The sequence below is a fragment of the Primulina tabacum genome, chromosome 5, assembly GCF_025594145.1.
Source record: "Primulina tabacum isolate GXHZ01 chromosome 5, ASM2559414v2, whole genome shotgun sequence".
Taxonomy (NCBI): Eukaryota; Viridiplantae; Streptophyta; class Magnoliopsida; order Lamiales; family Gesneriaceae; genus Primulina; species Primulina tabacum.
Window position 1 is genome coordinate 6042414 of NC_134554.1, and position 27565 is coordinate 6069978.

The 27565-nt window shown below is 33.1% G+C and overlaps 3 protein-coding genes and 1 pseudogene across 4 annotated transcripts; 1 reads left to right on the plus strand and 3 right to left on the minus strand.

Moving 5' to 3' along the window:
• Positions 1-2267: 2267 nt before the first annotated feature.
• On the minus strand, positions 2268-4998 carry LOC142545919 (putative nucleoredoxin 2). 2 transcript variants are annotated; one of them, XM_075653355.1, is made up of 3 exons: positions 4726-4998; positions 3298-3846; positions 2268-3035 (listed from the first exon to the last, which is right to left on the minus strand). In XM_075653355.1, exons 1-3 carry the CDS (start codon positions 4843-4845, stop codon positions 2406-2408), a joined length of 1299 nt encoding a protein of 432 aa, XP_075509470.1. In that variant the 5' UTR covers positions 4846-4998; the 3' UTR covers positions 2268-2405. The 2 variants fall into 2 exon arrangements, with proteins under 2 accessions (XP_075509470.1, XP_075509471.1); XM_075653356.1 differs by having other exon boundaries at positions 3343-3846; positions 4726-4997.
• Positions 4999-11021: 6023 nt separating this feature from the next.
• On the plus strand, positions 11022-13523 carry LOC142545921 (monooxygenase 2-like; annotated as a pseudogene).
• Positions 13524-18804: 5281 nt separating this feature from the next.
• Positions 18805-20575, minus strand: LOC142544654 (protein FD-like). Its single transcript, XM_075651685.1, has 4 exons — positions 20173-20575; positions 20001-20092; positions 19685-19762; positions 18805-18978 (listed from the first exon to the last, which is right to left on the minus strand). Exons 1-4 carry the CDS (start codon positions 20384-20386, stop codon positions 18898-18900), a joined length of 465 nt encoding a protein of 154 aa, XP_075507800.1. The 5' UTR covers positions 20387-20575; the 3' UTR covers positions 18805-18897.
• Positions 20576-22251: 1676 nt separating this feature from the next.
• LOC142545922 (la-related protein 1C-like) lies at positions 22252-26312 on the minus strand. Its single transcript, XM_075653357.1, has 6 exons — positions 25662-26312; positions 24362-24914; positions 24133-24289; positions 23927-24017; positions 23195-23266; positions 22252-22863 (listed from the first exon to the last, which is right to left on the minus strand). Exons 1-6 carry the CDS (start codon positions 26118-26120, stop codon positions 22630-22632), a joined length of 1566 nt encoding a protein of 521 aa, XP_075509472.1. The 5' UTR covers positions 26121-26312; the 3' UTR covers positions 22252-22629.
• Positions 26313-27565: the final 1253 nt, after the last annotated feature.

Consider the following 27565-nt stretch of genomic DNA (forward strand, 5'->3'; position numbering starts at 1 on the left):
TATCATTTCTCTCTTAATCATTTCATTATTTAATCACCACAACCAAACGCAGCCTAATGTTATAACAAACAGAACAGGTGATAAGATCTGATAATATTTATTCGTAAGACATATCAATTATATTTATAATACAATTAAAAATATTATGATATAAAAAATAATTTTTTTCATGGATGACTCAAATAAAATATTTGTATCACAAATTGATCCATTAGACCATTTCACATGAGTTTTTATGTAACAAATTATATTAATTTCTTAGAATTTTGAATTCATAATTGGCATTTTTATCTTTTCGTTAGTTAATTAATATCTCGATTTTTATGATATATTGTAGCTAATCCGCACACACACACACAAATATATAACCCTCTATAAGAAGTTACTCCATCGCCTATGCACATGCATACACAGTTACAGTCGCAATGATTTTGGTAATTATATTTTGGATTTTGTACATAATAGTAAATTATAATCACAACTTCTCAAATGTAATGTGTGACAGATGATTAAGCGTTGCTCTTATTTATATAAAACCACGTTCATTAGTAAATTTTACTCTTTGTATTCTTCTAAATCTGAATAACATTAGCAAGCAGCACTAGAATATATCTTGACGGATCCAAATCCATTTCAAAACGAGCTCTAACTCTTCAAGACTCAGGCCTAATTATTGATCAAGGGTCATGCTACCGAACCCAAGCATATAGTAAGGTGTCCGAGCTCAGGAGTTCGAGCTCGTGAATTTTTAATAAGGCCTATCTCCTCAGCACTGTTAGTCTGTTACTAGAGGTCTGAGCCCACTAATGTGGTCAGAAGTCCGAGCTATAATGCAGTTAGGGAATATGGAGACATCTTCGTCGATAAAGGAGCAACTCTCCGATATATACGAGATTCGATCAAATCTCTTCGAGATAAGGCAAGAGTCTTAGTCACTGAGTCATACCGCATGATGTTTCTTATTTCAGGCAAAGTTCTATCTTAACAAGAATTCGACTCCCATAAAATAACTAACCATTTATGTCTATAAATATTAGGTATTGGTCTACGATTTTATTCATTCGCATTCTCTTGTTTACTTTGCATTATTATATCTTACTTTGAAGTTTGCTATTGGAACTGATTTAAGCACTGGAAAGATTTTTAACACCCCATAACCCTCTTTTTTTCTGTGCAGGACCCTGAACACCGACCCGATATGATCATCTATGAAGCTTTTAATATCCGCATTTCTGACTGAACCCGATATAAAAATCTGGGTATCCTCACATTATTTATATTTTTTCATCTTAACTTTGTATTAACTAATGGAGCTATAAATTGTTTTTTTGTTTTTTATCGACTTTCTATTATTTGAGTTCAAACTGATACAAAATGAAGGAGCAATCGGGTTCAACAAGTTGAGAAATTCCTTCTGACACAGAGTCTACGCGGCGTGCAATATTTTAATTTTAAATAAATTACATTCAGATCACAATTTTTTTAGTACTAAATAGATTTAAAATAATATATTATTTATTTTAAGTTATAATCATTTAATTTTGGTAAATAAAACTAGAAAAAAATATTTAATGTAAAATATGAATAAAGATTAATGAGTAGACAGTGAAACTCATAAATAACGAGGGTTGATGTTAAAATAAATGTCGAAAAATAAAAAAATTAATATAATGCATATGTATCACGTTGACTCCATACTTTTTGATGAGATTGTGTAAATTGTTTCGTTAATACTTGTAAATAAACAATAACAAACAAATTCAAGATAAAAAAAAATGTTGAGTTGAATTTAGAAAATGGGGGCAAAAATCAACCAAGCAATTTCCCAGCTTTGCCATAGTAAGACATTTAACACAATTTGTTTGCAGTAGCTGCACGCTGAGTAAATGAACTCTCCCTTTCTTCCACTGCGCCGGCCAGCCTTGGGAACTCGCTCGTATAGTTTGCTGTGTTTAAACATTATTACTATATTCCTACTGAACACTAAATATTAAACGCTTGTTGATGAAAAAAATTAAAATAATAATAACAAAAAGAAACTTATTGCCGAATACCAAGTTATATTAACTGATGATTTATAAACATTGAATGATTTTTGCAATTTTCTTTCAGTGTAATTAAGTAGCTCCATCAATTAAAAGCTCGAATTATGGTTCCAGTTCCTCAACCCGTTTCATTATAAATGCAGGCACACCAACTTATCAAACAAAACTTTTCGCCTCGATCATATCTTTATTTGGAAAACAAAGCAAGTAAATTCAAAGAACTCAGCAAATCATATAGATTTCAAATTAAGATTACTGGTCCCAAATCTTCACATGATTCGTTCGGTGCATTAATAAACACATAATACGAGAGAATTCTCCTCCTCGTATGAGCAAAAAAGAAATAATACTTGAATTTAATTAACTTTCGATTACAGAATCATGCTCCACATCTCGAACACACTTGGGATGAACTTCATACCCACAGTCTATACACTGGTATGCCCATCCGAACCCTTGCTCATCGCAGTCGCAGCATATAAATGGGCCGCCTCCATTGCCCTCCGACACCAAAGTTAACTCATGGCCATGCCTGAAATGGTACCTCAATTTTGGAAAATTTTCGGCCTCTTCATCGTTTTTCATCTCGAGCGATCTTATTCTCACTTGGGTGAATGGATAGGCATTTTCTTGATACAGGTTGATGAGGTTCCGGCCTTCTTTGGTCACGGTTTTCCCATCCGGACTCAGTATTACCAAGCTTGGAATACTTTGAACGTCGAAATACTTGATGAGATTTTTTATTGTTGGATCTGAAAATGGCAGTGCAAGCCATGGCATGGTGCAGAAATGTAAGTCGAAGGATGATTCGTCGTTGTCGCTTGATATGAAGACTATTTCGAAGGAAACATTATTGCCATTGATGGTGGATTCTTGCTTGATCTTATGGTATATTGAGGCTAACTTGGGGGTGAATTTCACCCCTGGGGAGCACCATTGAGCTGAGAAATAAAGTCCAATTGTTTCTCCCATCAAAGAAGCAACAGGCACCTGAAAAAAACATAACACTCTTCAACTTCTCAGTGATGTGAATTAATGGTTAGACACCAAGAGCTGGTATATACTAATTGATAAAGATTGTCGACTCCCGTTTGATGGTATAAGAGTTAGATTTTAATTATCCTCCTCGATCGATGATGATTAAAAAAACACCCAATACACTCAATAACAAAATAGTATCGATTCGGAAATAAAAAGTTGACAGTGGGTGTTAACAGTTTGTGAATTCATCAATAATAAATAGAATAATTACCTCAAAAGGCTCAAATCCTATGAACCAAACCAGGCCACTAATTACCTTTTCAGGCATGGAATGACTCACAAGAAAATCTCTTTCAGGTGTAGTCAGCAACTCTTTGAGAGTTTGGTTTTCACGCTTCTCCTTCTCCTCCTCCATCAGCTCCTCCAATCTCTCTTTGGTGAACGGGTACGCCCGTGCTCCATACCGATCAATAACATCGATCCCATTTTCAATTCTTGAATCTTGTTTATCATCGTAATTTGGCAGTAGAATGATTAAGCATGGTATACTTTCGACATTGAACCTCAGATTCAAGGCCCTTTTTGTTGTCGTAGACGAAAATGGAATCGAAAGCCATGGCATGGAAGATCGGTATTCATCGAAGGAGTCAAGGTCTTCATCAGATGAAACAAAGACTACTTCGAAACCTGGATCAATGTTTCTCTTCTTGAGTTGCTCGTAAGTATTGACCAACGTTGTGGTGAATTTTCGACAAGGTGGAAACCAGTTTGCAGAAAAATATATGCCAATGACTTTGCTTTGGATATCAGAGATTCTTACCTGACAAAAAAAGCGACAATTTAAAGGATAAACGTGGAATCAAGTTGAAAATTTTTCAAGACTAAAAAGTGGGCTTATGCGTCAAATTGATTCAAGCATTCTATCGAAGTAGGCATAGATGTAAGGTACTGGTAAAGTGATCAACTTCCTAAGCTTTTGAAATTATTACAAGGCTAAGACGTAACCATTTGCAAGTCATATTTAATTCCCGTCACCCAAATACTCCAGCAAATTGGTATTTAAAAGCTTAGGAAGTTGATCATACATCCAAATAGTAAGATTGTTTTTGTGTGGCCACAGATATCCGATTTGATAAGGTAGGTGACTATTAATTAAGTTAAACCCGAGGGTTTACAAGTCCTCACCAAAAGGCAGCCATGCGGGTTCCCATCACCAGAAAAATAATAAAATAAGATTGCCACTCTTCTTAAAATTCAGGCGGATATATCAAACTAGTTTCAAGGTTTGAGCTCCATTATTTGGACTTATGGCACAATATTTTGAGGATGGAGGCGCAAATTTGGGAAGGACCCACATTTTGCACAATAGCTTCTAGTCAATTTCGATAATAAAAAAAGACCTGCGTTGCTACAAAAGATTGATTATGATACATGTATCAAAATGTAAAAGACAAATAACAATAATCAAAAGTGGATCGTTACAGGTATCAACCGGCGGCATATTTGATTGCCAGCATAAGCAAGCATCCAACATTTTTCAACCATATGAAATTAACAAAAGAAGGTGTCGATCTCACATAACCAAGCAAATTAAATTGGATAATCCATACAAGGGACACTCCCCGAAGAGGTAAGCAGAGAGAAGTGTTCAACTTACACCCAAATGGTTTTTAATCCTTAAAACTACTAAACCAGTTACCTGGTCCGCAGTGGAAGATAGCAGAAAGCCGTCATCTTTGGAGCACAAAAGAGAGTACAATCCCCCTTGAGGGCTCTCGTTACTCGAATCAACTTCATTCCGGTTCAGCTCTTCCCCCATGGCTTCCCGTCTCTGTGCAGGCCAAAAGGCTCACCCGCAGTAGCAAGATTCTACTCTTCGTCCTCTGCTTTAATCACTTATAATTCCATGCATATTCTCCCACATAAATTATAACGCCGCTAATTAAAAAAAACAAGCAACACGTAGCGTCCTCTCAAGTTTCACCCATTTTTTTTACAAAAAAAAATCGAATTATGTAAAAAAATATTAAAGTTAAACTAGAAATTACGCCAGTGAAGTGGGATTGTGCCACGTACAAAGTGTATGATTTGACGGCGTAGCCTCGCATGAATGAAACTAGGACCAATGCTTGAATGCCTTAATTTGTGCACTGGTCACGTGTCCACAATACGCCGCTGCCTTGAAGTTGACAGAGCATTAAATAAATAAATGAGTCGGATTTCTCATCGTACACGTATCATCATATTTCCCTCCAACTGCATTATGGCGCCTGTTATCGAGGAAGCAGCTTTTAGGTAAGCAAAAGACTTCCATGATATAATTTCAGGCTCCCTGTTTTTTAAGTTTTATGTTAGTTTTTTTAAATTAAAATAGAGTGGAGTCGTGTGTCTTTTTTGGTTTATGGTGTAACGAAATTGTACATGAAATAAATATTGGAATAATTTCTTATTGTACATGAGACATTTATCAAGCATAAATTAAATTTTTATTTCATTTGAAAGCTTCCGTGACGTACGTACATTCAAGTTGAGTGATGTAATGGAAATGATTTTAATAATAATAAAAAAAGTTGAGTGGTGTATCTGAGAAAGTAGTTTCACTAAAACTCCATCAAATGAAGAAGCATCCCCAAATAGGTAGGTTTTAAACGATGCCAAATATGACCAAACGTCGCAATCAAATTTCAAATTTTATAAATTTAAACGGATTTAACACGATATATCAAATGAAAAAATTGTGTGTGTGTGTGTGTGTGTGTTTTTTTTTTTTGTACGCTTAATACGATTGACAAAATAATTATCACTTTTTCACACTTGCAAAACTTTCTCTTCATATTCAATCGCGCTTAAACGAGGTCGATTATTTTTGACCTTTTTTGAACATTGCCAGATAGTATTCTTCTATTGGCTAGTCTATTAAAGAGTAAAAATATAGAGAGAGAGTTTTTTCGCAATAATTAAATTAAAAATATAGAGAAAGAAAGTTTTTTTCGCAATAATTAAATTAGGCGTCCCAGCACTCCAGGTTCTGGACCAGACATATCGGATTACCAGATGCGCTAGACGCTGGTGATGCTAATGCACGAAAAGTTGTGAATTTTCTGTGAGTTTTCTGCAAACATTCAATCTAATGGCGTCTTTTGATTATGTTTTCAGACTTTTGAACCCAAAAGACAACCTACATGTCGAAACAACATGTCTTTGCAAACAAGCATCATTAAAATAGTGAACCAAATATCATCTGAACTCTTTATTTTTCAAAAAACTTTCATACACTTTCTTACATATTGAAGTGTTCAAATAGAGCTTTAATTCATTTTTTATTATTGAACTTATGATTTATTATGGTATTATCACAAGTTAAAGTTATATCATGAGAGAAGATTGTCAGGTTACCGAAAAATCTATAAAGTAAAAATCTTCTTAATAAAATAAAATAATGTCTGACACTATCATCAACTTATAAGCCTCAAGTTTTCATCATGCCACTACTGATTCGAAGGAAAAATCATCATAAAAGCATAGCTACCAACAAGTTTTTAATTTTTATACGTAAATTGGGTACTTTATCGCAAAACAAAGTCGAGGAAAGAAGATTGTTGTGTATGGGGGTGGGCAGGCATGAGTGAGATTTTTGGGTTTAATTTCTATACCCAGACCCAAATTTGAAATATTTAGTACCAGATATTCTGGGTTCAAATTGGGTATTATCATAATTTTTTACAAAAAAAAAATTATAAAAAAATATGAAAATAAATTTATAATTTTAAAAAATTTAAGTAAAATAAAAAAATACAAATAACTTGCAGCCATATGAAAAAGAGAGCGTTGGCGATAACATGCCTTTCTCGAGAAAAACATAATAATAAGAAAACTGAAATATGAAGAAGCCAGGTTTTTTAACACCAGTTTAAGTTTCATTACCTTATTTTAATGAATGATAATGGAGAGCCATCACATTTGTTGAAATAACTCCTATTTCTAGAATAAGGCGAAAGAAAATGAAACTAAAGGGCAAAAATTTTACCCTTTGAATGCTCTTCACAGAAAATTTAACTCTAATCTTCAATACGACTTGACTTAGACATTGAATAAGATTGAAAAAGGATGTCTTTAATTATGGCATGATGCTTTGTAAATCCATGAAAAAAAATAGGGATAAATTGATAAACGAACAGGAAAAATAATAATAAATATGAAAATTGAATTATATAATTGAGATGGATATTTAAAAAAAAATTCATTCTACACACATGAGAAAGTGGAGTAAATGGGATGTAAGCATCATTTAAAATGTGCAATACGAGTATAATTTTGTTATTTCCTGCTGTAAGTAATAAATGCGATGCAATAAATTATTGTAGTAATCGAAATACAACTCGTTCGCTCGAAAGCTCTGATAATCCTCACCCAAATCAAGGTGCAAATTAGTTCCCCTTCTCCTGTTTTTTTCCTCAATTCATTCCATCGTCATTAATTATTTTAATTTTTACAGTGAATGTCTTAAGAGATGGACATTCTATTGACCTATTTAAATTTTTTTATATGTATTTCTTCTAATGTATAAAATAATAGGTATATATATATATATATATATTTCCATTTTCATGTAAAAAATCCTTGCATGATTTAAACATTCATAATTACGGCAAAATGTGGGAAATATTAGAAGGAAGAGGCTAACGAGTGAAAATAATCCAAATAGAAAATATGATAATTATATGTATATTGTAAACATACAAAAAAAATTAAACTTGAATATTATTAATTCCCGAGGTATTTTGTTTTTTAACCTCGGTCAACTATTTAATTAAAAAAATGACCTCTTCAGTATGTATTTCAAATACACACGAAGATGTCATTTTTGTAAGTAAATAGTTGATGGAAGCTATTTTGCAATTCCCGCCGCCAATAATATCCCCCTGAGACGGTCTGCTTTCCATGACAGCACAGAGATTCTTCATCTTCCTTCCCTTCTACTCAACACGGATTCTCAGTCGGGTCGAAAAAGTCCGGCCCAATAACGACCCGACAAATCGGGCAAGCCGAGTTTTTCGACAGCCAGGTATCAATGCACTCTGCATGAAACCCATGGTTGCAACCGGGAATCAGTTTAACTGGTTGCTCGCTCCAAATTTCATCCAAACAAATCGCACAATTGACCCCAGAAGCAAATCCTCGCCAGTGACCTTCGGTAGCTTCTCCAGTTCGGCGGCCGAGAGCCCATTTTTCTGGACTCGCTTTACCGACCGTAGCTCCGGGTTACCGCCGGCATTGTTCGTGTTCGCCGCATCGTAACACAGGAGACAGACGTAAATCAGGATCACCGATGTCATACCTACGCACGGTAGAAAAAGAGTAAGAAAGACCGATACATGCATTCTTTTGGACTTTCTTCTGTGTCTTTTTTTAAAAAAATTCTGCCTGGATTTTCGGTGGGAAAAAAAGGTTTTTTGGATTTGAGATTTTCTTCCTTTAATTCTTAGGGGTTAGAGTACCGCAATGACGCAGTTCATTTCTGAGAGACGGGCACAAGAGAGAGTGGGTTTATATATGTAGATAAATTTCAGTTCATCCCTGGATTCTGACGACCTTGATGGACTAAATCACCCCCAAAATTCTAAATTTTTACGTAGTAAGTTTCTTGTGAGACGATATCACGAATCTTTATCTGTGAATATATAAGAAATTCCGGTTGCATCTAAGCTGGCTAATATAAATAAGGGGGTCACGTGTTGACGAGATTATTATATGGAGATTATTTCAAATCTATAAGGGTGTAGTACAATTTTTAAAGTATTTTAGTATGATATGAGAAAATTGTGTAAATATTAAATAAGTTAACGATCTATTTAAATTGTACAAGGTATGCTTTTATCTTATTTAATTTAATCAATATAGATATCATAAGAATTGACAAAAATCTGTGTGAGACGGTATCACAGATCGTATTTTATGAGACAGATCTATTATTTGGGACATCCATGAAAAAATATTACTTTTTATGCTAAGAGTATTACTTTTTATAGTGAATATCAGTAGAGTTGATCCGTCTCACATGTAAAGATTTGTGAAATCACTGCTCATATGATAATTCCAATTAAAAAGGACAAAATTGTGGGGGATAAAGTGAACACGCACATGTCCATGCACGGCCTTACTTGGACACAGAGTTTTATGCATGGCTATATTTATATCCAGGCACACACACTCTTTTTAGCAATTTTCGGAACCACGTAGAAAACCTTAAAATATCCGGCTTTTATAAAGTCATATCTAATATTTACTAATTTTTAATAAAAATATTACATCGTACACAATTCTAAAAAAAAAACACTGTATTTGATTATTTTATCTCAACGTAACTTACTGGAATACATCTACATATATACATATGAATACAACCATTAAAATTACTGAGCGTAATGCCGTTTGTAAGCAGTATATCGTTGCATATCTATTGTACTTTAATTATATAATAATACACTTTTTTAATATAAAAATGGTTGCATTAAATTGATTTAATATATCATTTTTTAAAAAAAATTTACATTTTAATAGTTTCTTATATAGATATTGTTGGTAAATAAATAAAAAAACTCTTCTTTAGGAAATGGAGATGAAACAAGAAAAGTGAATAGTTATGAGAAAAGTATTGGCTTGAACCACGAAAATGATCCGTTGTCCTTGAAACAATATTTTCACCCTTCATAATATTGTTATTGGGTTTTTAAAATGCAAATAGCTCGTGTGATTTTCCAAGCCTTGCGTTATTATTTGTATAGAAATACCAAAGAATACTACGGAACTTGAAAAATATATTCAGAAAATTTGATAATTTTTGGGCAGATTGTGTTATGTAATAGAAATACTTAGTCGCTTGTATATATTCAGAAAATCATTCTCCGTTATTTTCAGATATTGAAACATCTTTCCAATATAAAATTTCGATCAAAAGTCAACAATCGCAGCCTTTGAACTTGGTTACAACTTTTGAATTCAAAAAACAGAATAGCCAGAGCATAGAATAGATTGAGAATGGTTACAAGATAGAATAGCTTTCAATGCAGCCCGTGAACAAACGCGTCATTCTTGGGAATAAACGTGGTTTTTCAATATTCACTTCTTTTACTTTTCTCCTTTTGCTATTCTATCTTTTACTCTTTTATTTTTACTATTTTTTTCACATTTCTATTTTTTTAAATGAACAATTTCCAACATATATTTTGTCAAAAAGTTTTGATATGGTTTATGAACAAAAAAATAGTTACTATTACCAATAAATTCTTAAATCACACAAGACGCCATTCCTAGCTCGTAACTAGTCCAAAAAATAAAAAAAGTAACGAATTTTTGGGATTTCGTGATATAGTGAAAGTTGACGTGCGAACGGTCAATTATTAGGAAGTATGCTTTAATTTAGAAACTTTTTGTTGATGTGGGTTTTATTAAATTTACCGAAAAAGATTTAATTTAGGTCTAATTATTTTTTATATAATAAAATATTTGGTGATTTGAAATTAAATTTTATCTCATTCATCGTGTGGGGATTTTTAAGGAAAATTGTTTTAATAGCGGAATCGAAGTGTCGATAAAGATGGCGCCTATCGTAGGCTTGATTTATAATTGGGGAAAGATAACAGAAAACAGCCGAACCGTGACGAAGAAAGAAACTTAGCCTGAGAAGAGGGCTTTCATCAATATATTTATTTATTACATAAAACAAGATATTGAAAATATAATAATTAGGAGAAGCGGGCTTACCCCAATTGGTTGGTCTCACCCTTTCCCTATCCTAGTTTATTTTATTTATTTATTTATATATATAATTTGAAAAATATATTAACGGCAGTCAAAACATGTGTGCGTTTAAATATAAATTGTGATGAAAATGTTGCATCATTAAATATTATTTTATTATCAAAGTCCAATAAATGGAATCAAAGAGCGAGTGATAAGATATAAAATGGAGGAGTTTCACTGTAGTTTTTCAAGAATTCTCAACCGGCGGCTCAATGTAGGATTCAACCGGCGGCCAACTTGCTAAGTCAAAGAATTCAAGCGTGCATCACTCCAAAGTTTTTTCCAAAACTTTGCAACTAAATTATTCCTCTCATATAAATGCCCAATCAAATCAAACAAAGTGGAAATATGGTACATTGGTAAAAATTCTCAAGAACAGGAGCTTACTTCTATAAATTTAGCTGCTTTATTTGAAACAACTTGCTTCATCTTCCATTCCAATTCAGACAAGATTAATCTAATGGACTCGGCTAAATGTGAAGATATTGTTGTAGTTGGGGCTGGCATTTCGGGTCTGGCCACGGCCTTGGGGCTTCACAGGTATCGGCGTATGTTCAGATTCGAATAGTTAAGATTTTGTTTGTAGTAGTTGTTTTTTTGTTCTGATGAAATGACTTTTGAAGATTGGGGATACGGAGCCTGGTGTTAGAATCATCGGAGAATTTAAGGATTACTGGGTTTGCGCTGACGATGTGGACAAATGCGTGGAGGGCGCTGGATGCACTTGGGATTGGAGATTTGCTGAGGAAAAGCTCTGTGCAAATTCAAGGGTAGGTCTATCTCCAATAATAAAATGAATTGTTCTTTATTTTGATTTAGAAGTTTTGAAGTAATTGTTGGATGCAGATATCAACTTGCTTCAGCGAATTCCAACCAGCCTACTTCTCAGAGATCCTCTGAGGCAAATGTCAAATTGTGAGTTTCGCAGCTTTTAAGTTGCCACTAGGATGGTGGCTGTTATTTTGTTGGATAGTTTAGGAAATGGAAATTGAAAACAAACTTGCTATGTTATGGTCTCTTCATTTATTTTAGTTGATATAATTAACTATACATAGTTTAGTCGCTAAGTTAACCTTAATTAGTTCATCTGGTGTGGGTCATCGGTACGCATTTGGTCCACATAACAAAATCATATCCCTTTTGGTCGTCAAATATACGCAGAGTAACTTTCAAAGATGTATATAGAATCCAAAAATATTTTTTGGAATTGATTTTCAGATAACCATTTGTTTTGCAGCAAATTTGAAAACCGATGTGTGAGAAGGAAAATTCTATTAGAAACCTTGGCGGGTGAATTGCCGGAGGGAACCATCCGATTCTCTTCAAAAGTTGTTTTGATCGAAGAATCTGGGAAATTCAAACTAGTGCATCTTGCCGATGGATCTGTTATAAAAACTAAAGTATCTTCGAGATGTCCTTGAAAATCATGTTTTTCGTATTAGCTAGCACACAAAAATCAAGAATTATTGATGTTTTCATGGCTAAATTCAGGTGTTGATTGGTTGTGATGGAGTGAATTCTATAGTAGCAAAATGGCTGGGGCTTCAAAATGCAGTTAGCTGTGGGAGATCATCAATAAGAGGCTTTGTAAACTACCCGAATCCACACGCATACGAACCGAAGATCCACGTGCATTTGGAGGGTGGCGTGCGATATGGCCTTATTCCTAGTAGTGACAAGAGTGTGTATTGGGCATGCACTTTCGATCCTTCCATCTTCAAACGTAAGTCGTTAGCGTAAACACGATTTCTTATATGTACTTTCCTGGTATTTTTACTTTGAAAGATTAGATTTTGACACAACGGGGATTTTGTATCTATAAACTACAGATGAAGGGGACGAACCAACCCCCGCGGAAATGAAGCAATTTGTGGTGGCCAACGTTCGAAGTGCACCAATACAAGTATCTGACGTTGTAGGGAGAACCGAGGTTAGACTTCATCAACTATGCTCCTTTGAAATTCAGACTACCTTGGAACATTTTACTAGGAAATATTCTGAAAAACAACGTTTGCGTAGCCGGGGACGCGTTTCATCCTATGACACCGGATTTGGGGCAAGGTGGATGTTCCGCCTTGGAAGACGGTGTTATTCTTGCTAGGTGTCTTGGTGAGGCTTTCTTAGCAAAAACGAAAGGACACGAGCAAGCAAAGGATGATGAATTTGTGATAATTGAAAAGGGGTTGGAGAAGTATGTCAAAGAAAGGAGATGGAGATGTTTTAGCCTTACTAGTATTGCTTATTTGTTTGGTTTGGTTCAACAAAAAGAAGGGAAGGTGATCAGCTATTTGAGGAAGAAGTTCTTGAGTAATTATTTTGCCGTGACTATGGTGAAGATGGCTGATTTTGAATGTGGGAAGTTGAGTGTTCCGATTCCATGAAGTTGGATTAGTGATGCTTGCCATCTAATGTTTTTCTATTTTTAAATTTTATAATATTTCACGACGGGCTCGGGGTGAATCGAGTCCATGATCTTTGTTTTTTTTACAAGGGGTGGGGGATCGTGAATTGTGATGTTACTTGACCAAGAGGTCAGTGGCAGTCCATGACCTTATTGATTGGAAGAATAAGTTGATGTGGTGAAAGAGCAGTAATCTTTATAATTTTACATATTTTGAAATGAAAGTGATTGTCGAAATAATGAAAATCTCATTTATGTTTTCAAGTTTTTTAATTAAAGAAATGAAATTGCAAGTGTTGGCTTCTTTTATATATTACATTAATGAGACACATATATATTATATATGTTCTTAAAAAATTCTTAGTTACTTTTTATTGGAGATGATGATGATCAAGTCCAAACCTGAAGGATGCGAGCTCCTTCATCACTCAAGCTACACAATGCCATAAAAGATTGGATATTAATAATTAACTTTAAAAGTTATATCTTCGATCCAAATTACAGATATTTTAAGCATGAACGGATTTGTCAATACAGAAACTCAGATAACGAATAAAGCTGTAGAATTCTCTAAAGTTTGGAAAATTTACCGGCAATATCGATCACAAAACGATACTTGACATCATTGTTCGTCAGCCGATCCAACGCTTCATGGATTTTTTGGGTGGTGACAACCTCAATGTCACATGTTATGTTGTGTTTCCCACATAAATCCATCATCTCTTGTGTTTCTTTTATGTTTCTTATCATACTCCCTTTCACCGCTCTTTTCCCTACGAATAATTTTCATATATAAATATCTTTATACAAGTAATTGAAGGTTGAAAAATCTTATTTGTTTGGGAAGCTAGCTAGCTTACCAAAAATCAATGGGAAAGATGGAAGATCAATGGGCTCGTCCGGTGCGCCCACTATCACCAGAGTCCTTGCAAGACTCGCAATCCAGGCACGTAGCAGCCAAGCACCCCACTCCCGCCCGATCTCCCACCTGGAACTTGGTCACATTGCTCCCCACTTTCGTTATAATCCAGTAATTTCATGCCTGATTTAATCAACCATATGGAGATTGATTTTAGTGTATGTTAGATTAAAAGATTACGAGTTAAAAATAATGTATGCTAGATTAAAAGATTACGAGTCAAAAATAAAAACACTTACCCGGGAACCACAGGGTACATGGTAATGCCCCAGTCATTCTTGATATGATTGAATACTAAATAATATTGGAGAACAGCTCTTTTTATAATGCCGTGTAGGTTTTCTAATGCTCAATCCAATCTTTCTTGCTTGTAATTAGATAGATGCTTAGTTGTAGTAATTCAATTGAATTACATCCTGCCACTCTTTCAAATCATCATAAAAAAAAAAAAAAACCATTTTTTCAAACTTATCAAAAATTATAAAAATATATAAAAGGCTACTTAAATTTGTTTTCTAGATTAGTAGCATAATTTAATATTTTGTTGACCTAAACAGTACTTAATTTCTGTTTGTTTATTTTACTTCCTAGGTAGACAATTAAGATTAATTAACCCGAGCATAATCATTTGTTTTTCCTGTACGGGAACAATATTAAAATTGATATATTATTAACAACCCGTCAAACTCAGGTCCATGTACTAATAAATTGTTTTCCGACAATCAACTAACCTGGCAGTGAGATCGATCGTTTCCTCCTCTTTTCCTTGTTCATAATTGAGATGGGTTGCCGGCAATATTTTTTGGTCTAAACTCATTAACTCTCCATAATTATTATATATAATGGATCCAAAATGGAATCACGTGTACCTTATGACTAATATAACAAGCATCCATATTATTAATGACGTATATTAATTACCTAGAATTTGCCTATCCTGTCTTTATTTTCGGGGGTAAAAGCACATATTCTCCAATTCTCTCCTATATTTAGGTTTGTATGTGTTTTTCACACAAATTTTAAAAATTATTGAAAAGGTAAATTTTATAAAGAAATTTCCTATTTTCCCAATGTTTTAATTGGATGAAAAAATTTATAGGAAATTAAATTAAATAGAGGTATTATAGAAGAGCCTCCATGACCCAGGACGTTAAATGGCAAGCCCGGATCATAGTAGGATGGCGGAAAGGGCTCATGAGTTGCTAGATTTTAATAAAATGGAATAAATTTTTATCATGTCCTTGGTGTCCTTGATTTTAATAAAATAGAATAGATTTTTATATCCATTTCAGTTCTTAAAAATTAATAAATATCATAAATTAGTCCTTATAATTATATTTAACCATAAATTTAATATTGAGGAGTAATGTGTTGTTTTTTAAAAAATTTATAGAATAAAAAATACTGTGTCGAAATGTTTAAGGATCGGCCAGACGTTAAGCATTACAAATTGTAGTTAATAAAAAAAGTTGAATTAATATCAAGATAAAATAAGATTTCTGTTGCCGGAATCCAACCCGGGTCTCCTGGGTGAAACCAATGTCGAACTTCAAATTGAATATACATATTATTATAATTGAAAAAAAAAAACATCAAAATGAATTTAAAAACAAAATCATTAAAGTTGTGTTTAGATTGATGAATTTCAAACATATAGATTTTCAATATTTGTTAATCAGAGATCATAAATTCCAAATAAATTACTCATATGTAATATAATAATTCATGTTAATTATGATGTATTTCAAGTTCACTTAATAACAATATAATTTGAAATTCGTTATACTTTGTCTTACTAATGTGTAAATAAACTAATGTGATATTCTAATATTCCACTTATTATTTCATTGTAAACAAAAAAATATATAATCGAAATCAATTTTCCCAAACGTATACTTAGAAATTCTTTGGTTTCAAGATGTTAAGATTGGAACTTGGATCTAACTCAATCCCAGAGCTTGGGGTTGAGTTAGATCCAAGTTTCAATCTTAACATGGTATCAGAGCCCGGGTTTCACCGTTATGTGTTGGACTGCCTATAATTAGGCCACCCGTTCTGTCCATAATTGGGTCATTTGTAAAATCCACGCTCCAGATGTTCATTCCTGGGCGTGAGAGAGGTGTGTTAATTGTCCCACATCGGTTGGATAAATAACATTTGAGTGGTATATATGGGATTGGACAATCCTCCCCCCTTGAGCTAGCTTTTGAGGTTGAGTTAGATCCAAGTTTCAATCTTAACCCAAGAGGATATTCATTTTTATATTGAATTTAAACTTTATCAGAACATATACAAAAATATGTCGAACACGGGAATATGGCTATTCCCATGAACATGAAAATATGAATTTCCACTCTTTGGGTTGGATTCCCATTCCTATTCTCAAACTTTCTTATTTATTTTCCTACTATTATTTTTATATTTATTATAATACAAACGTGCATTTGGCACTAATCTATTCTATTTTGTTAAGGATGAGCACATGATACTAACTACCTAGAAGGACACCAATTTTTTTTTTTCAATTTTACCCTTATATGATACTAATATTACACTTTTGTTATTTTGTTTTTGTTTTTAAATTTCAACATACACTTTTATTTTTATTTTTTTTAGTTCAACAATTCAAATATCAATTTAGTTCAACAATTCAAATATAAATTACATTTAAGTTCATCAATAATGATAAAAAAAATTTGTACACATGCATCGCGTGTGCATAATAACTAATATGAATAAATTTACCCACCTGTCCATATGCTGCATGAACGAATTACATATTGACACCTTTTCCCCCATAACTCGACTTTTCTAATCCCGTTTTTAAAATAGGCGGAAACGGTTTCAGTATTTGAATTCAATAGTGAAGCCAGACTTATAGATTTATAAGAAAAATCAAAAGGGAAATTTTTTAATTATTTTTTCATTTTTCACAAATGGGTTTGAGATTGTGATTGTGGTTCAAGCATATATTAAACTATGAGTGTTTAAACTTCAGATAAAATCGAAAAAATAAAAAATACAAACTGGAAAAAAAACACCAAATTGAACTGAAAGCCGGATTTTGTAATTCGGATATAAATGTTAAAACAAAAGCTTATTTGGTTCTATTTCGAATTATATATGTCAAAACTAAACTGATGGAAAAAACAAAAATTTCATTAAATTAATTATTTTATTTATATTATATATTTTTTGATATGATATTTAGTGAATAAATAATCATTTTAAATAATTTTTAATTAATTATTATTTATATAATTCATTTAGATTTTATATTTAAATATTTTATTAAGAAATAATGTAAACAGATAAAATATCATGTTTTACAATATATTTATATTATTAATTTAAATAACTGTATCATATCGAATTAATCAAAAGAAATAATTGAACTATTTCGGTAAAAAAAACCGAATCGAATTGAGAAAAATGATTCGATTATCAAATTATATATTTTTAAAATCGAAAAAAAAATCAAAATCAAAAACCTAAGAAACCGATAAACAACCTAATTTCAACCGTTCCATTTATAAGAGATCAATAATTGGAGGCAAAAATTTGCGCGAGACGAGCTCATGAGTCGTATTTTGTGAGACATATAATTTATTTGGGTCATCCATGAAAAAATATTAATTTGTATGCTAATATTATTGCTTTTATTGTGAATATCGTTATAATTGATCCGTCTAACAAATAAATATTCGTGTGAGCATCTCACAAATATCTATTCATTCGCATTGCTTTGATTGGTCCCGCGAAATAAATTTCCAAGTAGTACACGTGGGTCCACTTATGACATGTTTTTCTTTTGTAATTAAATGCCCAAATAAAAGCCAACTGATTATCTTTAAAACAAATTTAAAACAGCCTCTTTCAGTACGAGAAAATAATTGAAAATATGTATAATTAGTCAACAAGAACTGCAACTCATGACGTCAGCTTCCTATAAAAATTATTAACTGGTGGAAAAGGTTTAAATATCAGCCTTAATACATTAATATTTAGCTATGAGAAAAATAAGTAAAATGAAATAAAATAGTAAAAATAAAAGACATACTGATAAATTTGGATCCCATCAATCTACACCAAGAAATTTGGTTAACCCAGACGAATTGTGTGGCCATTAGTGGCGAGACATGTCCCACGCAGTTAATTTTATTATATTATATGGTCCTCCTAAATCCCAATCTTGCTCATTGTTATTTTACATCACAGATTAAATAACATTCGTGCATGTACACTTTATATGTTGAATTTATTTTTTTAATATATTTGGAAAAACAAATAAATCAATATATTTGAAACGGATGAAATAAAAGACATTGTAATACATTTTTAAAAAGTCAAATACTCATTTATATAATGTTTTATTATCATATTCACAATAAATATTGCTGTGATGCTTCAAAAACTCATTTCTCGTCAATTTTTCGAAAACACCTAAAGTAAAACCAAACATTCCATCTCGATTTTATCGAAGAACAATTCATTGAAATACGAATATATTGTACGTACACACTTTTAGATTATACATAACTTGAAAAGCAACAAAAAACCGAATCCATATTTCCATCAAACAAAAGACCATTACTACAATGTTGCATAAGGATATGGCTCAACTTTCTTTTTTAAAATTTTCTACTTTTCACATCGGAAAAATAATTTTTCCTCGATATTACAACATAGAAGCCACTTGAAAAACACATCATAAACTTTACAGTATAGATGTAGTAGGCGAAATCTACTCAAAATGGGGCTGTTAAGGTTCTGTAAAGGCTGTAAAGCCTATGATTTTTGGGACGTCGATCGCCGGCTGCAACACACAGCTGCAAATTTAATGAAATACAACGAAATTTTGAAAAATGAGCGAGTACAGATAAATTTATCCCACAGTCAAGTACATCAGCAGGGATGATTAAATTTAACCTACTACTAGGTAGTACTTTTAAGCGATTTAACATTATATTTTATTCATTAATATTTACTATAATTTGTTTCCAGAAATCGTAAATGGGTGGGTGGGTGTTTAATTATATATTCAGTGAAATTTTTTTTTATATAAAATACTTTATTATGAGACACCAAGTACGCGAATTTCAAATAATATTCTAAAATAGTAAAAAATGCAATTTTATTGATGTGAGTTTTGATATTTAATCATGTAATTTATCAAATTTGATTTCCATCTATATAAAAACATCTAAACGAAAAATATAAATAATTTAAGATAATTTATTTGACAACAATTTTTTCTTATGATACATATTTGACGATTATTTTAAGTTTTATTCTTGTTAGTGAATCGTATATGTGAGTATCACTTTCAAATAAATAATACATGATAAATTTAATGGTTAAAAAAAAACAAAACAAAAAAAAATCTAAATTATCAAATGAAAAAACAAAATTTTTGACAAGTCAGAATATTAAAGCCCAAAATGTCAATAATAAAATAACGTTTTTCCTTTAAAATATATCAAATCGTGGTTAAATCTGAAAATCGAATGGCATTTAATTTGTTTAGGAACTTACCTTTTCTTGTTGTTGCCTGAGCCTGGCATTCTCTTTCAATAAATGTGCAACCTCAAGCTCTAACTCGTACGTATATGCCTTTTCATTACAAACCAAAAAAACATGTTCTGTTAAAATATACAGACAAATTACCAGTCTTTTAAACGAAAAACCAAAGGAAAACATAACCCAAAAAATACGCTGAAATTCTCACTCAATCCCATTATCGGGGGATAAAAAAGAAAGAGATTAATATTTTTACAAGCGTACACATTTTTACTACATGCATTTCACCCCGAAAACATATGCAACAATTGACGAAAAAAAAAAAACAAACCTGTTTTCTTGCTCTAGACCTGGCTGCCGACTCTCTGTTCTTCATCAATCTGATCATTTTTCTGTCACGCGCATTTTCATCAACACAGGGACCTGATCGTCTCCAAAGATTACAACTTCAAAATAGAGTTTTGAGCGTGAAATTAGTAAAGATGGGTTTTGAGTTCACTTACCAGAAGCAGATCGACTATTCTTTACCTGTGGTTTTGAAACAGTACTGCTGTAACTCTTTTGTTCATCACTTTTAGACCGATGAATTTGGTTCAAGGGGCAGGAAAACAAGTCTTGGAAGTCCAGCTCGGAGATAGGTGGCTGCGCGGCGGAGATGGAGGTGGTGGAGTCGTGGTTGTGGGAAGAGAGGCTGAGGTCTTTCCACACATCATCCATTGGTGATGGCGACAGGGACACTCAGGAGAGGAGATATTCTGGGGGGTTGACGGGAGCTGATTGGGTTTCTATTATTACCATTTATGTATGGCAATTTAGGACTGACCCTGTTTAAGCAAATAAATCAGATAAATTTAAAATGTTAATTAATAACAATTTCGTAAAATAAATTCATTTTGTACATTAGAATACATATCGCAGTTCTAATCCCCCGACTATAGCGGCTATCGCCCCCTATGTGCCGTAACGTATCGTACCGTACCCTATTGAAATATAGAATGATATGACATATATTGGAGGGGTGTCCCATCGATCTAAATCGAAAATAAAAAAATAGTAAAATCAAATTGAACCGATTATATTTTTAGACAGATCAAATTTAAAACGACTCGATTAAAAATCGGTTATCGAAATAACTGATCTTGTATGGAAAAAAATTTGGCTTTACAGATTAAATGTCACAGCCATTTAAGATCACATTAATACGAAACTTAATGGAATTAACCATTAATTTATTTCAAACTTTTCCTTGACGCAGGAGTTGAGCTCATTAGCTTGACGATCTTCCGTTGTCATGGCAGAAGATTGTGGCAAGTCGGGTCTAGCTGATTTTCGAGTTCATAAATGAGTTGGAGAAACCTTTGATGTTCAGTCGCCGCAGCAATCCGTTGAAGGGGTCAGAACAAGATGTTGTGTTGGTGGCTGAACTCTATCGGGTAAGGCTTGACGAGATGAACCATTATTCTTATGTCATCTTCGTCTTTGATCTTGGGGGAAGTGTTGCAGTGGTGTTCCTACTATAATCGTCACTGCAATAATGTTTAACTTCCGAGTTCGGGATGGATTGGTGTGGTTTCTACGCCTAAGACAACAAAATATTTATAACCTTCAAAGTTCAGACTTGCTTTTTGCGAAAAGGAGCTTATTTTTCAAAAGTTACCTTTAGAGTTCAGACTTGTTTTTTTGTCTAACAGTTCCAATGTTTGGATATAGCAAAATAATTACATGAAAATTCCAAGATGTCCGTGAGAATCTTTGTCATGAACCTAAATCGAGAAAAAACTTTTTGTTGAACCTAATTTTATTTTATTTTAAAGTTTTGGTTTTAAAAAATCAATTTGATATTTTTTTAACAATTTATTTTGTATTTTGTAATGTTGCCTAAAGTTGCACTTTTTTTAATCAATAAATTTTCAATAATAGTTTCATCAATGAATTATTAAATATTAATAATTAAATTTAAACATATTACTAATTTATTAAATAAAATTAATTGTGTCATTAATACATTAATATTTATGATAGTATATAAATGAAGATTATAAATAAAGATATTAAATTTAAAAATGCACAACAAAAAGTAGATTTTGGTTATAAAAAGATTTAAAGAAACTGTGAATTTTTAATATTTGATGTGAGATATATTAGATCAAATAATAATAAAGTTAGAGTTTATGGGTTGACGACTGACCACTATAACGATCTATCCAGCAAAAGGGCAGAGTATATGAAGTTTAAAAAAAAAGAAGGTAAAATAATAGGGAGCGAATAATGAAAGTTGAAAATGTATCCAAAGGACAGATTGTTTTCTTGGAACAATATCGTTCCGATCATCAAAGCAAATCAAATCAAATCCACGCTTTTTTTTTAATTGTAAAATCATAATATATGAAATAATTTATAGTTTTTCGTGGAAGATAACCTTTTACTCTAAAAATTATATTTATTGTTCACTCTCCAAATATTAGCTCAAGTTCTACACTATTAAAAATAAATATTATATATCTCTAAAATATCATCACACGAGTAAAGTTGTATAGATTGCTAATAGGCAAACACTGAAATTGATTATCACTTAGGCCATGCCAAGAAACATTCCAATATCAAAATCGTAACCAAATAAGAATAAAGATTATAAAATTCAAGGCAAATCAAGGTGAGTCAAAATAATTTTCCGATTTCAAAATGCTTTGTACACTGAGTCCACCGGAAGTAAAACATTTTTCCCGTCAACGACCGAACCATTAAAAAACAGTGTCCATCATTGTACCAACAAAAAAGCTGAGTTTGCTATGGTTGTCTTCTCGGTTTCCATACCTCATCTTCTCCACTCATTCATTCCCGAAATAATATAAAGTTCATTTTTGAAATATATCGTTACTTGTAAATAAATGCATCCGGAGGAATCTGTCTGTGCCAGCCTTGACTGAATCCACGAATCTTTTAATCACGAGATAAGATTTTCACACACTAATTGAGTGGACTTCTTCCACACCATCATCTCCATTAGCCAACCTAGACGATCCAGTCAACCGACCAGAGGCCATATCTACCTGGAAGTCAATATTGCCATTTTCATTGGTCGTGGTATCATCAAGCCATGTTTCCTGTAATGATGTAGCTAAGGCGTTTTCAGGTGTAGCTACAGAAGTGTTTAACCATTTGTCCCATTCATGAACTCGCCTCACCTTGTCTCCCTGTGAAGTATGGAGCAACAGAATGACAAAAATAATCAGTCCTGGATATGTTCAATTATCTCATAAAAAATGTACAAGTACCAAAAGATAATCTACGTGATAGCAAGTAGTCAAATGAACGGTTATTCTCCACCAATTCATAATCTACATGATAGCAAGAACTCATGTAATGTTAAATATATAACATGAGTTCGATCACAATTCAACAGACAATACAGCACTACATGTAGTAACCAAGAAGACATGGATGGAAAGATAAACCAAAATTTGACATAAGTTGAAACAGATTATCACACCGGCAAAAAAAGAAAAGAAAAGAAAAAAAAAAGACCTGTACTTCCACAACTGTCGAGCATCTCAAGGATTCCAAAATCAGTGGGATATCCTGTGTCAAAAGATGTACCTGAAAAGCAAATCACATGGCAAAGCTTGATCTTTGCGTTGGATATGATTACTGCAAATATGAGATTCTTAGAAGTAAAACATTCAGTTCAACATCTGCTGATCACTAGGTCAGTCGTCCAAACATGTCTCAAAACTCACAGGCATCGTAGAGTGGAAAATGTTTTTTTATTGTTTCAACTTCTGAAGAGATTTTAATTTTTACTGTGGATTTACCGAAACAAGAATGGAGCATTAAATATATATATAAAAAAAGGCATTATATAGATATCAATTTCCATTTTGATTTAAAAAAAGAGTTTTCTTCCTTCACAAATTCAATGCAGCTTTAAGATTAGATCAATACAGCCAAAAGGCCGAAGGGTTTCAGACCCTCATGAAGCCCAAGAATCGAGCATCAACTGATATAAGACTAGCATGACATTGCCTAACAAAAGAAATATCGAGTATTCCTCTACTGTTGGCTTGTCACTGTCACCAAGTTAAAATGACATTACCAGTTACATGCAATATTTCCCCTTTAAAAGGAATCAAACTTCATCATTGAGTTAGATCAGTAAAAGATCCTTAAAATATAGTTAACTGTGTGCTTTTTATGACGAGTAACCGAGAAATATCAGGTTAAATTACACATAAAGGACCAGTTGCAAGTGCAACTTACTCGGGGAAAGGAGGCTATTAAAGTAATGGGAACCCAGCCGTGATCATCCATGTTTGACTTCAGAAAATTATCAGTCATCAAATTAACATCACTGTCACATCATAATACCTCATTCAGAAAACAAATATGGGTGAGCATACGAATAGCAAATGAAAGAAGTGCCATCATAATTCGGTTTTTCAGAAGTGATGTTCCAAAGAAAATACCTGAAATAATAATCTATTTGACTAACAATCAAATTAGATAATGGATTCACATTTGAAGCAGGATAAGGCAGAGGAGGTGGTGATGGAGGAACCATGGACATAACCCCAAAGGCCTCCGGATGCACTGTTGGAACATAGATAAAAGGAGATGCCATATCTGAAAGATCCAAAATAATGGTTAGTGAGTCCAAATAATTCAATTTTAGTATAATACTGTTCAGTGTCTTACCAAAACCCATTTGACCAGGGATTAATCTCACGGGTGGTGGCACCATAAATGGGGGAGCACCAGCAGGAATTGAAGGTGGCATGTATCCAAGTGGAGGAGGGGGCCCATAATGAGGGGAAAGATGAACATCTCTACGATCTTGATCTCTCCAGCCTCCATGATTACTATGATATGGGCCATCTCCACGAGGACGGGACCCATAATTACCCCCCCTTCTTGAAGTATTTCTCGGGGGAAAATTATCATTTCCCACATGTGACTGAGAACCTTCACCTCCTCCAACAGGTCTTGTGCCTCTCACAGGAGTATTCAGTATAGGAGGAATCAGCTCATAGGGCAATCCAAATATCGGAAATGGTGGTGGCGGCGGTGGGGGTGGTGGTGGGTTAGATGGCCTGCCAAAATTATTTTGAGATGGTCCACTCACTGAGGGGCTCCCTCCACCACCTCCTCCTCCACGATTTCTAGATCTTGGCCTAGTAGGAGGAGCTGTACTATTTGCAGCAGAATTAGCATTAACTTGTCTGCGAGGAGGTGTCGCTATTATAGGAGCCTGCAAGATCATTCAAAACGATTATATTTTATGTCGTTCATCAATGAAATTTTCAATCAAAAAGAAAAAAAATCAACATTTCACCAGATAGAATAAAATTGTATCAAACAAACAAGTAATACTCGCCTGATCAACACCGTGCTTATTAAACTTGGAAGTTAAAAAATAATTCGTCCACAAATATGTGAAATATCAAAATATGTATGATGTACGAGTTAGATACACACAAAACACGCACAATAAATTACTATATGCGTGTTAAAGGATAAAAAATCATATTAAAAACATTGAATTTTCCACCTCTATCGGCCTATCGAAAATTATATTATCAAGGCATGAAATGTGCTGACAACACTACTCGAAAGTCCGTTTTTTATTTATCAGCAAAAAGGCTTAACGCTCGAATTGATGAAAAGATTTTGGTTGCAGTCTCAGTTTATCCATTGACCCACTTATCGGAGTGGACGCTTTTCAGTTAATCCATACTAACAAAGGTGATCGAAAAACATAAGTTTGAGCAAATATATAAGGAAAATTATTAAACTTCGCATTTTCTTAAGTCAGCAAGGGTAGACACACACAACACATGACGTAAAAACTATCAGTTAATCCAATGAACTTAAGAGAAATATAACATTGATAGAAACATATAAGGCTCAATCACCCAAGAGAAACAAAATCGGATTGTTTACACCATTAAATCTACAAACCTAAAATTCTCAAAGACTGAAAAAGTATGATCTTCACCTGAGAAGTAGAGGCTGGTAAATCAGAACCTGGTCTAACGGAATCGAACGAAGATCTCAGACCAGGCCGGGTGGATTCAGAAAGAGCAGGCCAAGAAACATCCCCACCCATAAATGAACCCCCGTCAACGACGCTGTTTGAGGGAATGTTCCAAGCAGATCTCCTCGGTCCACCCGCATTGCCTTCACTGTTAGCATCAGAACTCTCAGGCTGGGCTTCGTGACCCGAGGTCTCACCCAAATAATTACCAGAACCCAAAGCCTGCCCCGGCGGGGCTGAAGAAAACCCAGGGGCTGCGGATACGGCGGAAGCTGTGGGAGGGGACATCCGTTCCGAATTGCCCCTAACAACGGAAGCCCACGCATCCGGACGCCGAGAATCGGGGGTGTTAACTCCAACATCCTCTTCGGCGGCGGAGGCGGCGGCAGTTAGTGAACTATGCGAGTGATCCGTCGCCATTACTTGGACGTTAGCCCAAAAAACAAAAACCCAAATCGAAAAATGAATCCTTATGCTATAGATTGATTGGAATTATACGAAACGATAGCTGAATTCAGATTTTGTATGAAGTCCTCCGAATACCAAGAGTGCGAGTGTGTGTGCTATCAAAGAATTTGATGTCACAGAGGCTGCGTGGGTTATGAAAACGGAGGAATTTACAAATAAGGGCCGACTTTTATCATTCACCTGTAGGGTAATTTAATTTAACCAGTGTGAAACTCTTTAAATTTATGCTGCAGCCTACTACTTAAATAAAATCTTTATAAATAGATATGTATAAATTAATAACTTCTTAAAATAATATTTACCCATGATCCCAATTTGGTTAATTTTATAAATTATTAATCTTGATAAATTAATAAAATAATATCTGAAAATAAAAAATCTCCTTAGACGTCCTCATATGTTAATTTTGTCAAAAAAATATTCAGTTTAATCTGAATAATTAAAAATATTATATTTATTCTAAACGTATTACTTTTAAATTTAATTATTGATTGAATTGACTCATCTCACGGAAATAGATCAGTATCACAGGAGATCTACTTATATTTGAAAGGTAAAGATATAAATCTATGGTATAGTAATTCTCTAAAGAGTACGTCTCATATTAGACGATATCTCATATCTATATATATAGAACATATCAACCCGAGAAGGGATGATATTTTTTTTCACGAGTTAGGGGCCCCGCGAGAAAACCCAAAAGGCGAGTTTGGGGAGTAATTTCGAGTAATGGATTGAGTTCAGGTTTGAGGATTTCAAAATTTATAAAATAGTTCGAGTCGGGTATGAGAATACAATCTCAATCGGATCGAACAAAAGATCTGTCTTACAAATTGACTCATGAAACGCTTTCATAAAAAAAAAATTGTTATCTAAAAAGTCAGTTTAGTTGGATTGATAGAATTATATTCATAAATAATCTTGTGGTTATTAAAATATTTAAGTATGATGCAAAATCATTTGATAAATAATAATATGTTTGGTTTGATTGATTAAATTTTAATATTGAATAAGATAGATAATTTACAATTGTGTTTTTTTTTTCAATAATTAATTAATTAATTAAAATATAAAAAATTATAATGAATAATATTATGATTTTAATTCTATGATTTGATGAGTACGAGATAAATGATTTATGATTTAATTGATATGAGATAAATAATCAAAATTTTAAAATTGCAATTAAACATTTGATTAGATCTAATTATTAATCATATCAAGCCAGACCAAGACAACCTAAAATTACAAACATTATTAGTATAATTTCGTAAACTTGTACTCACAAGTTATATAATTATTGAAAAACAATGAATACCACTTGCTTATTTTTCTGAATATATACATACGATGAATTATATATATATATATATATATTCAAGATATATGATACAAAG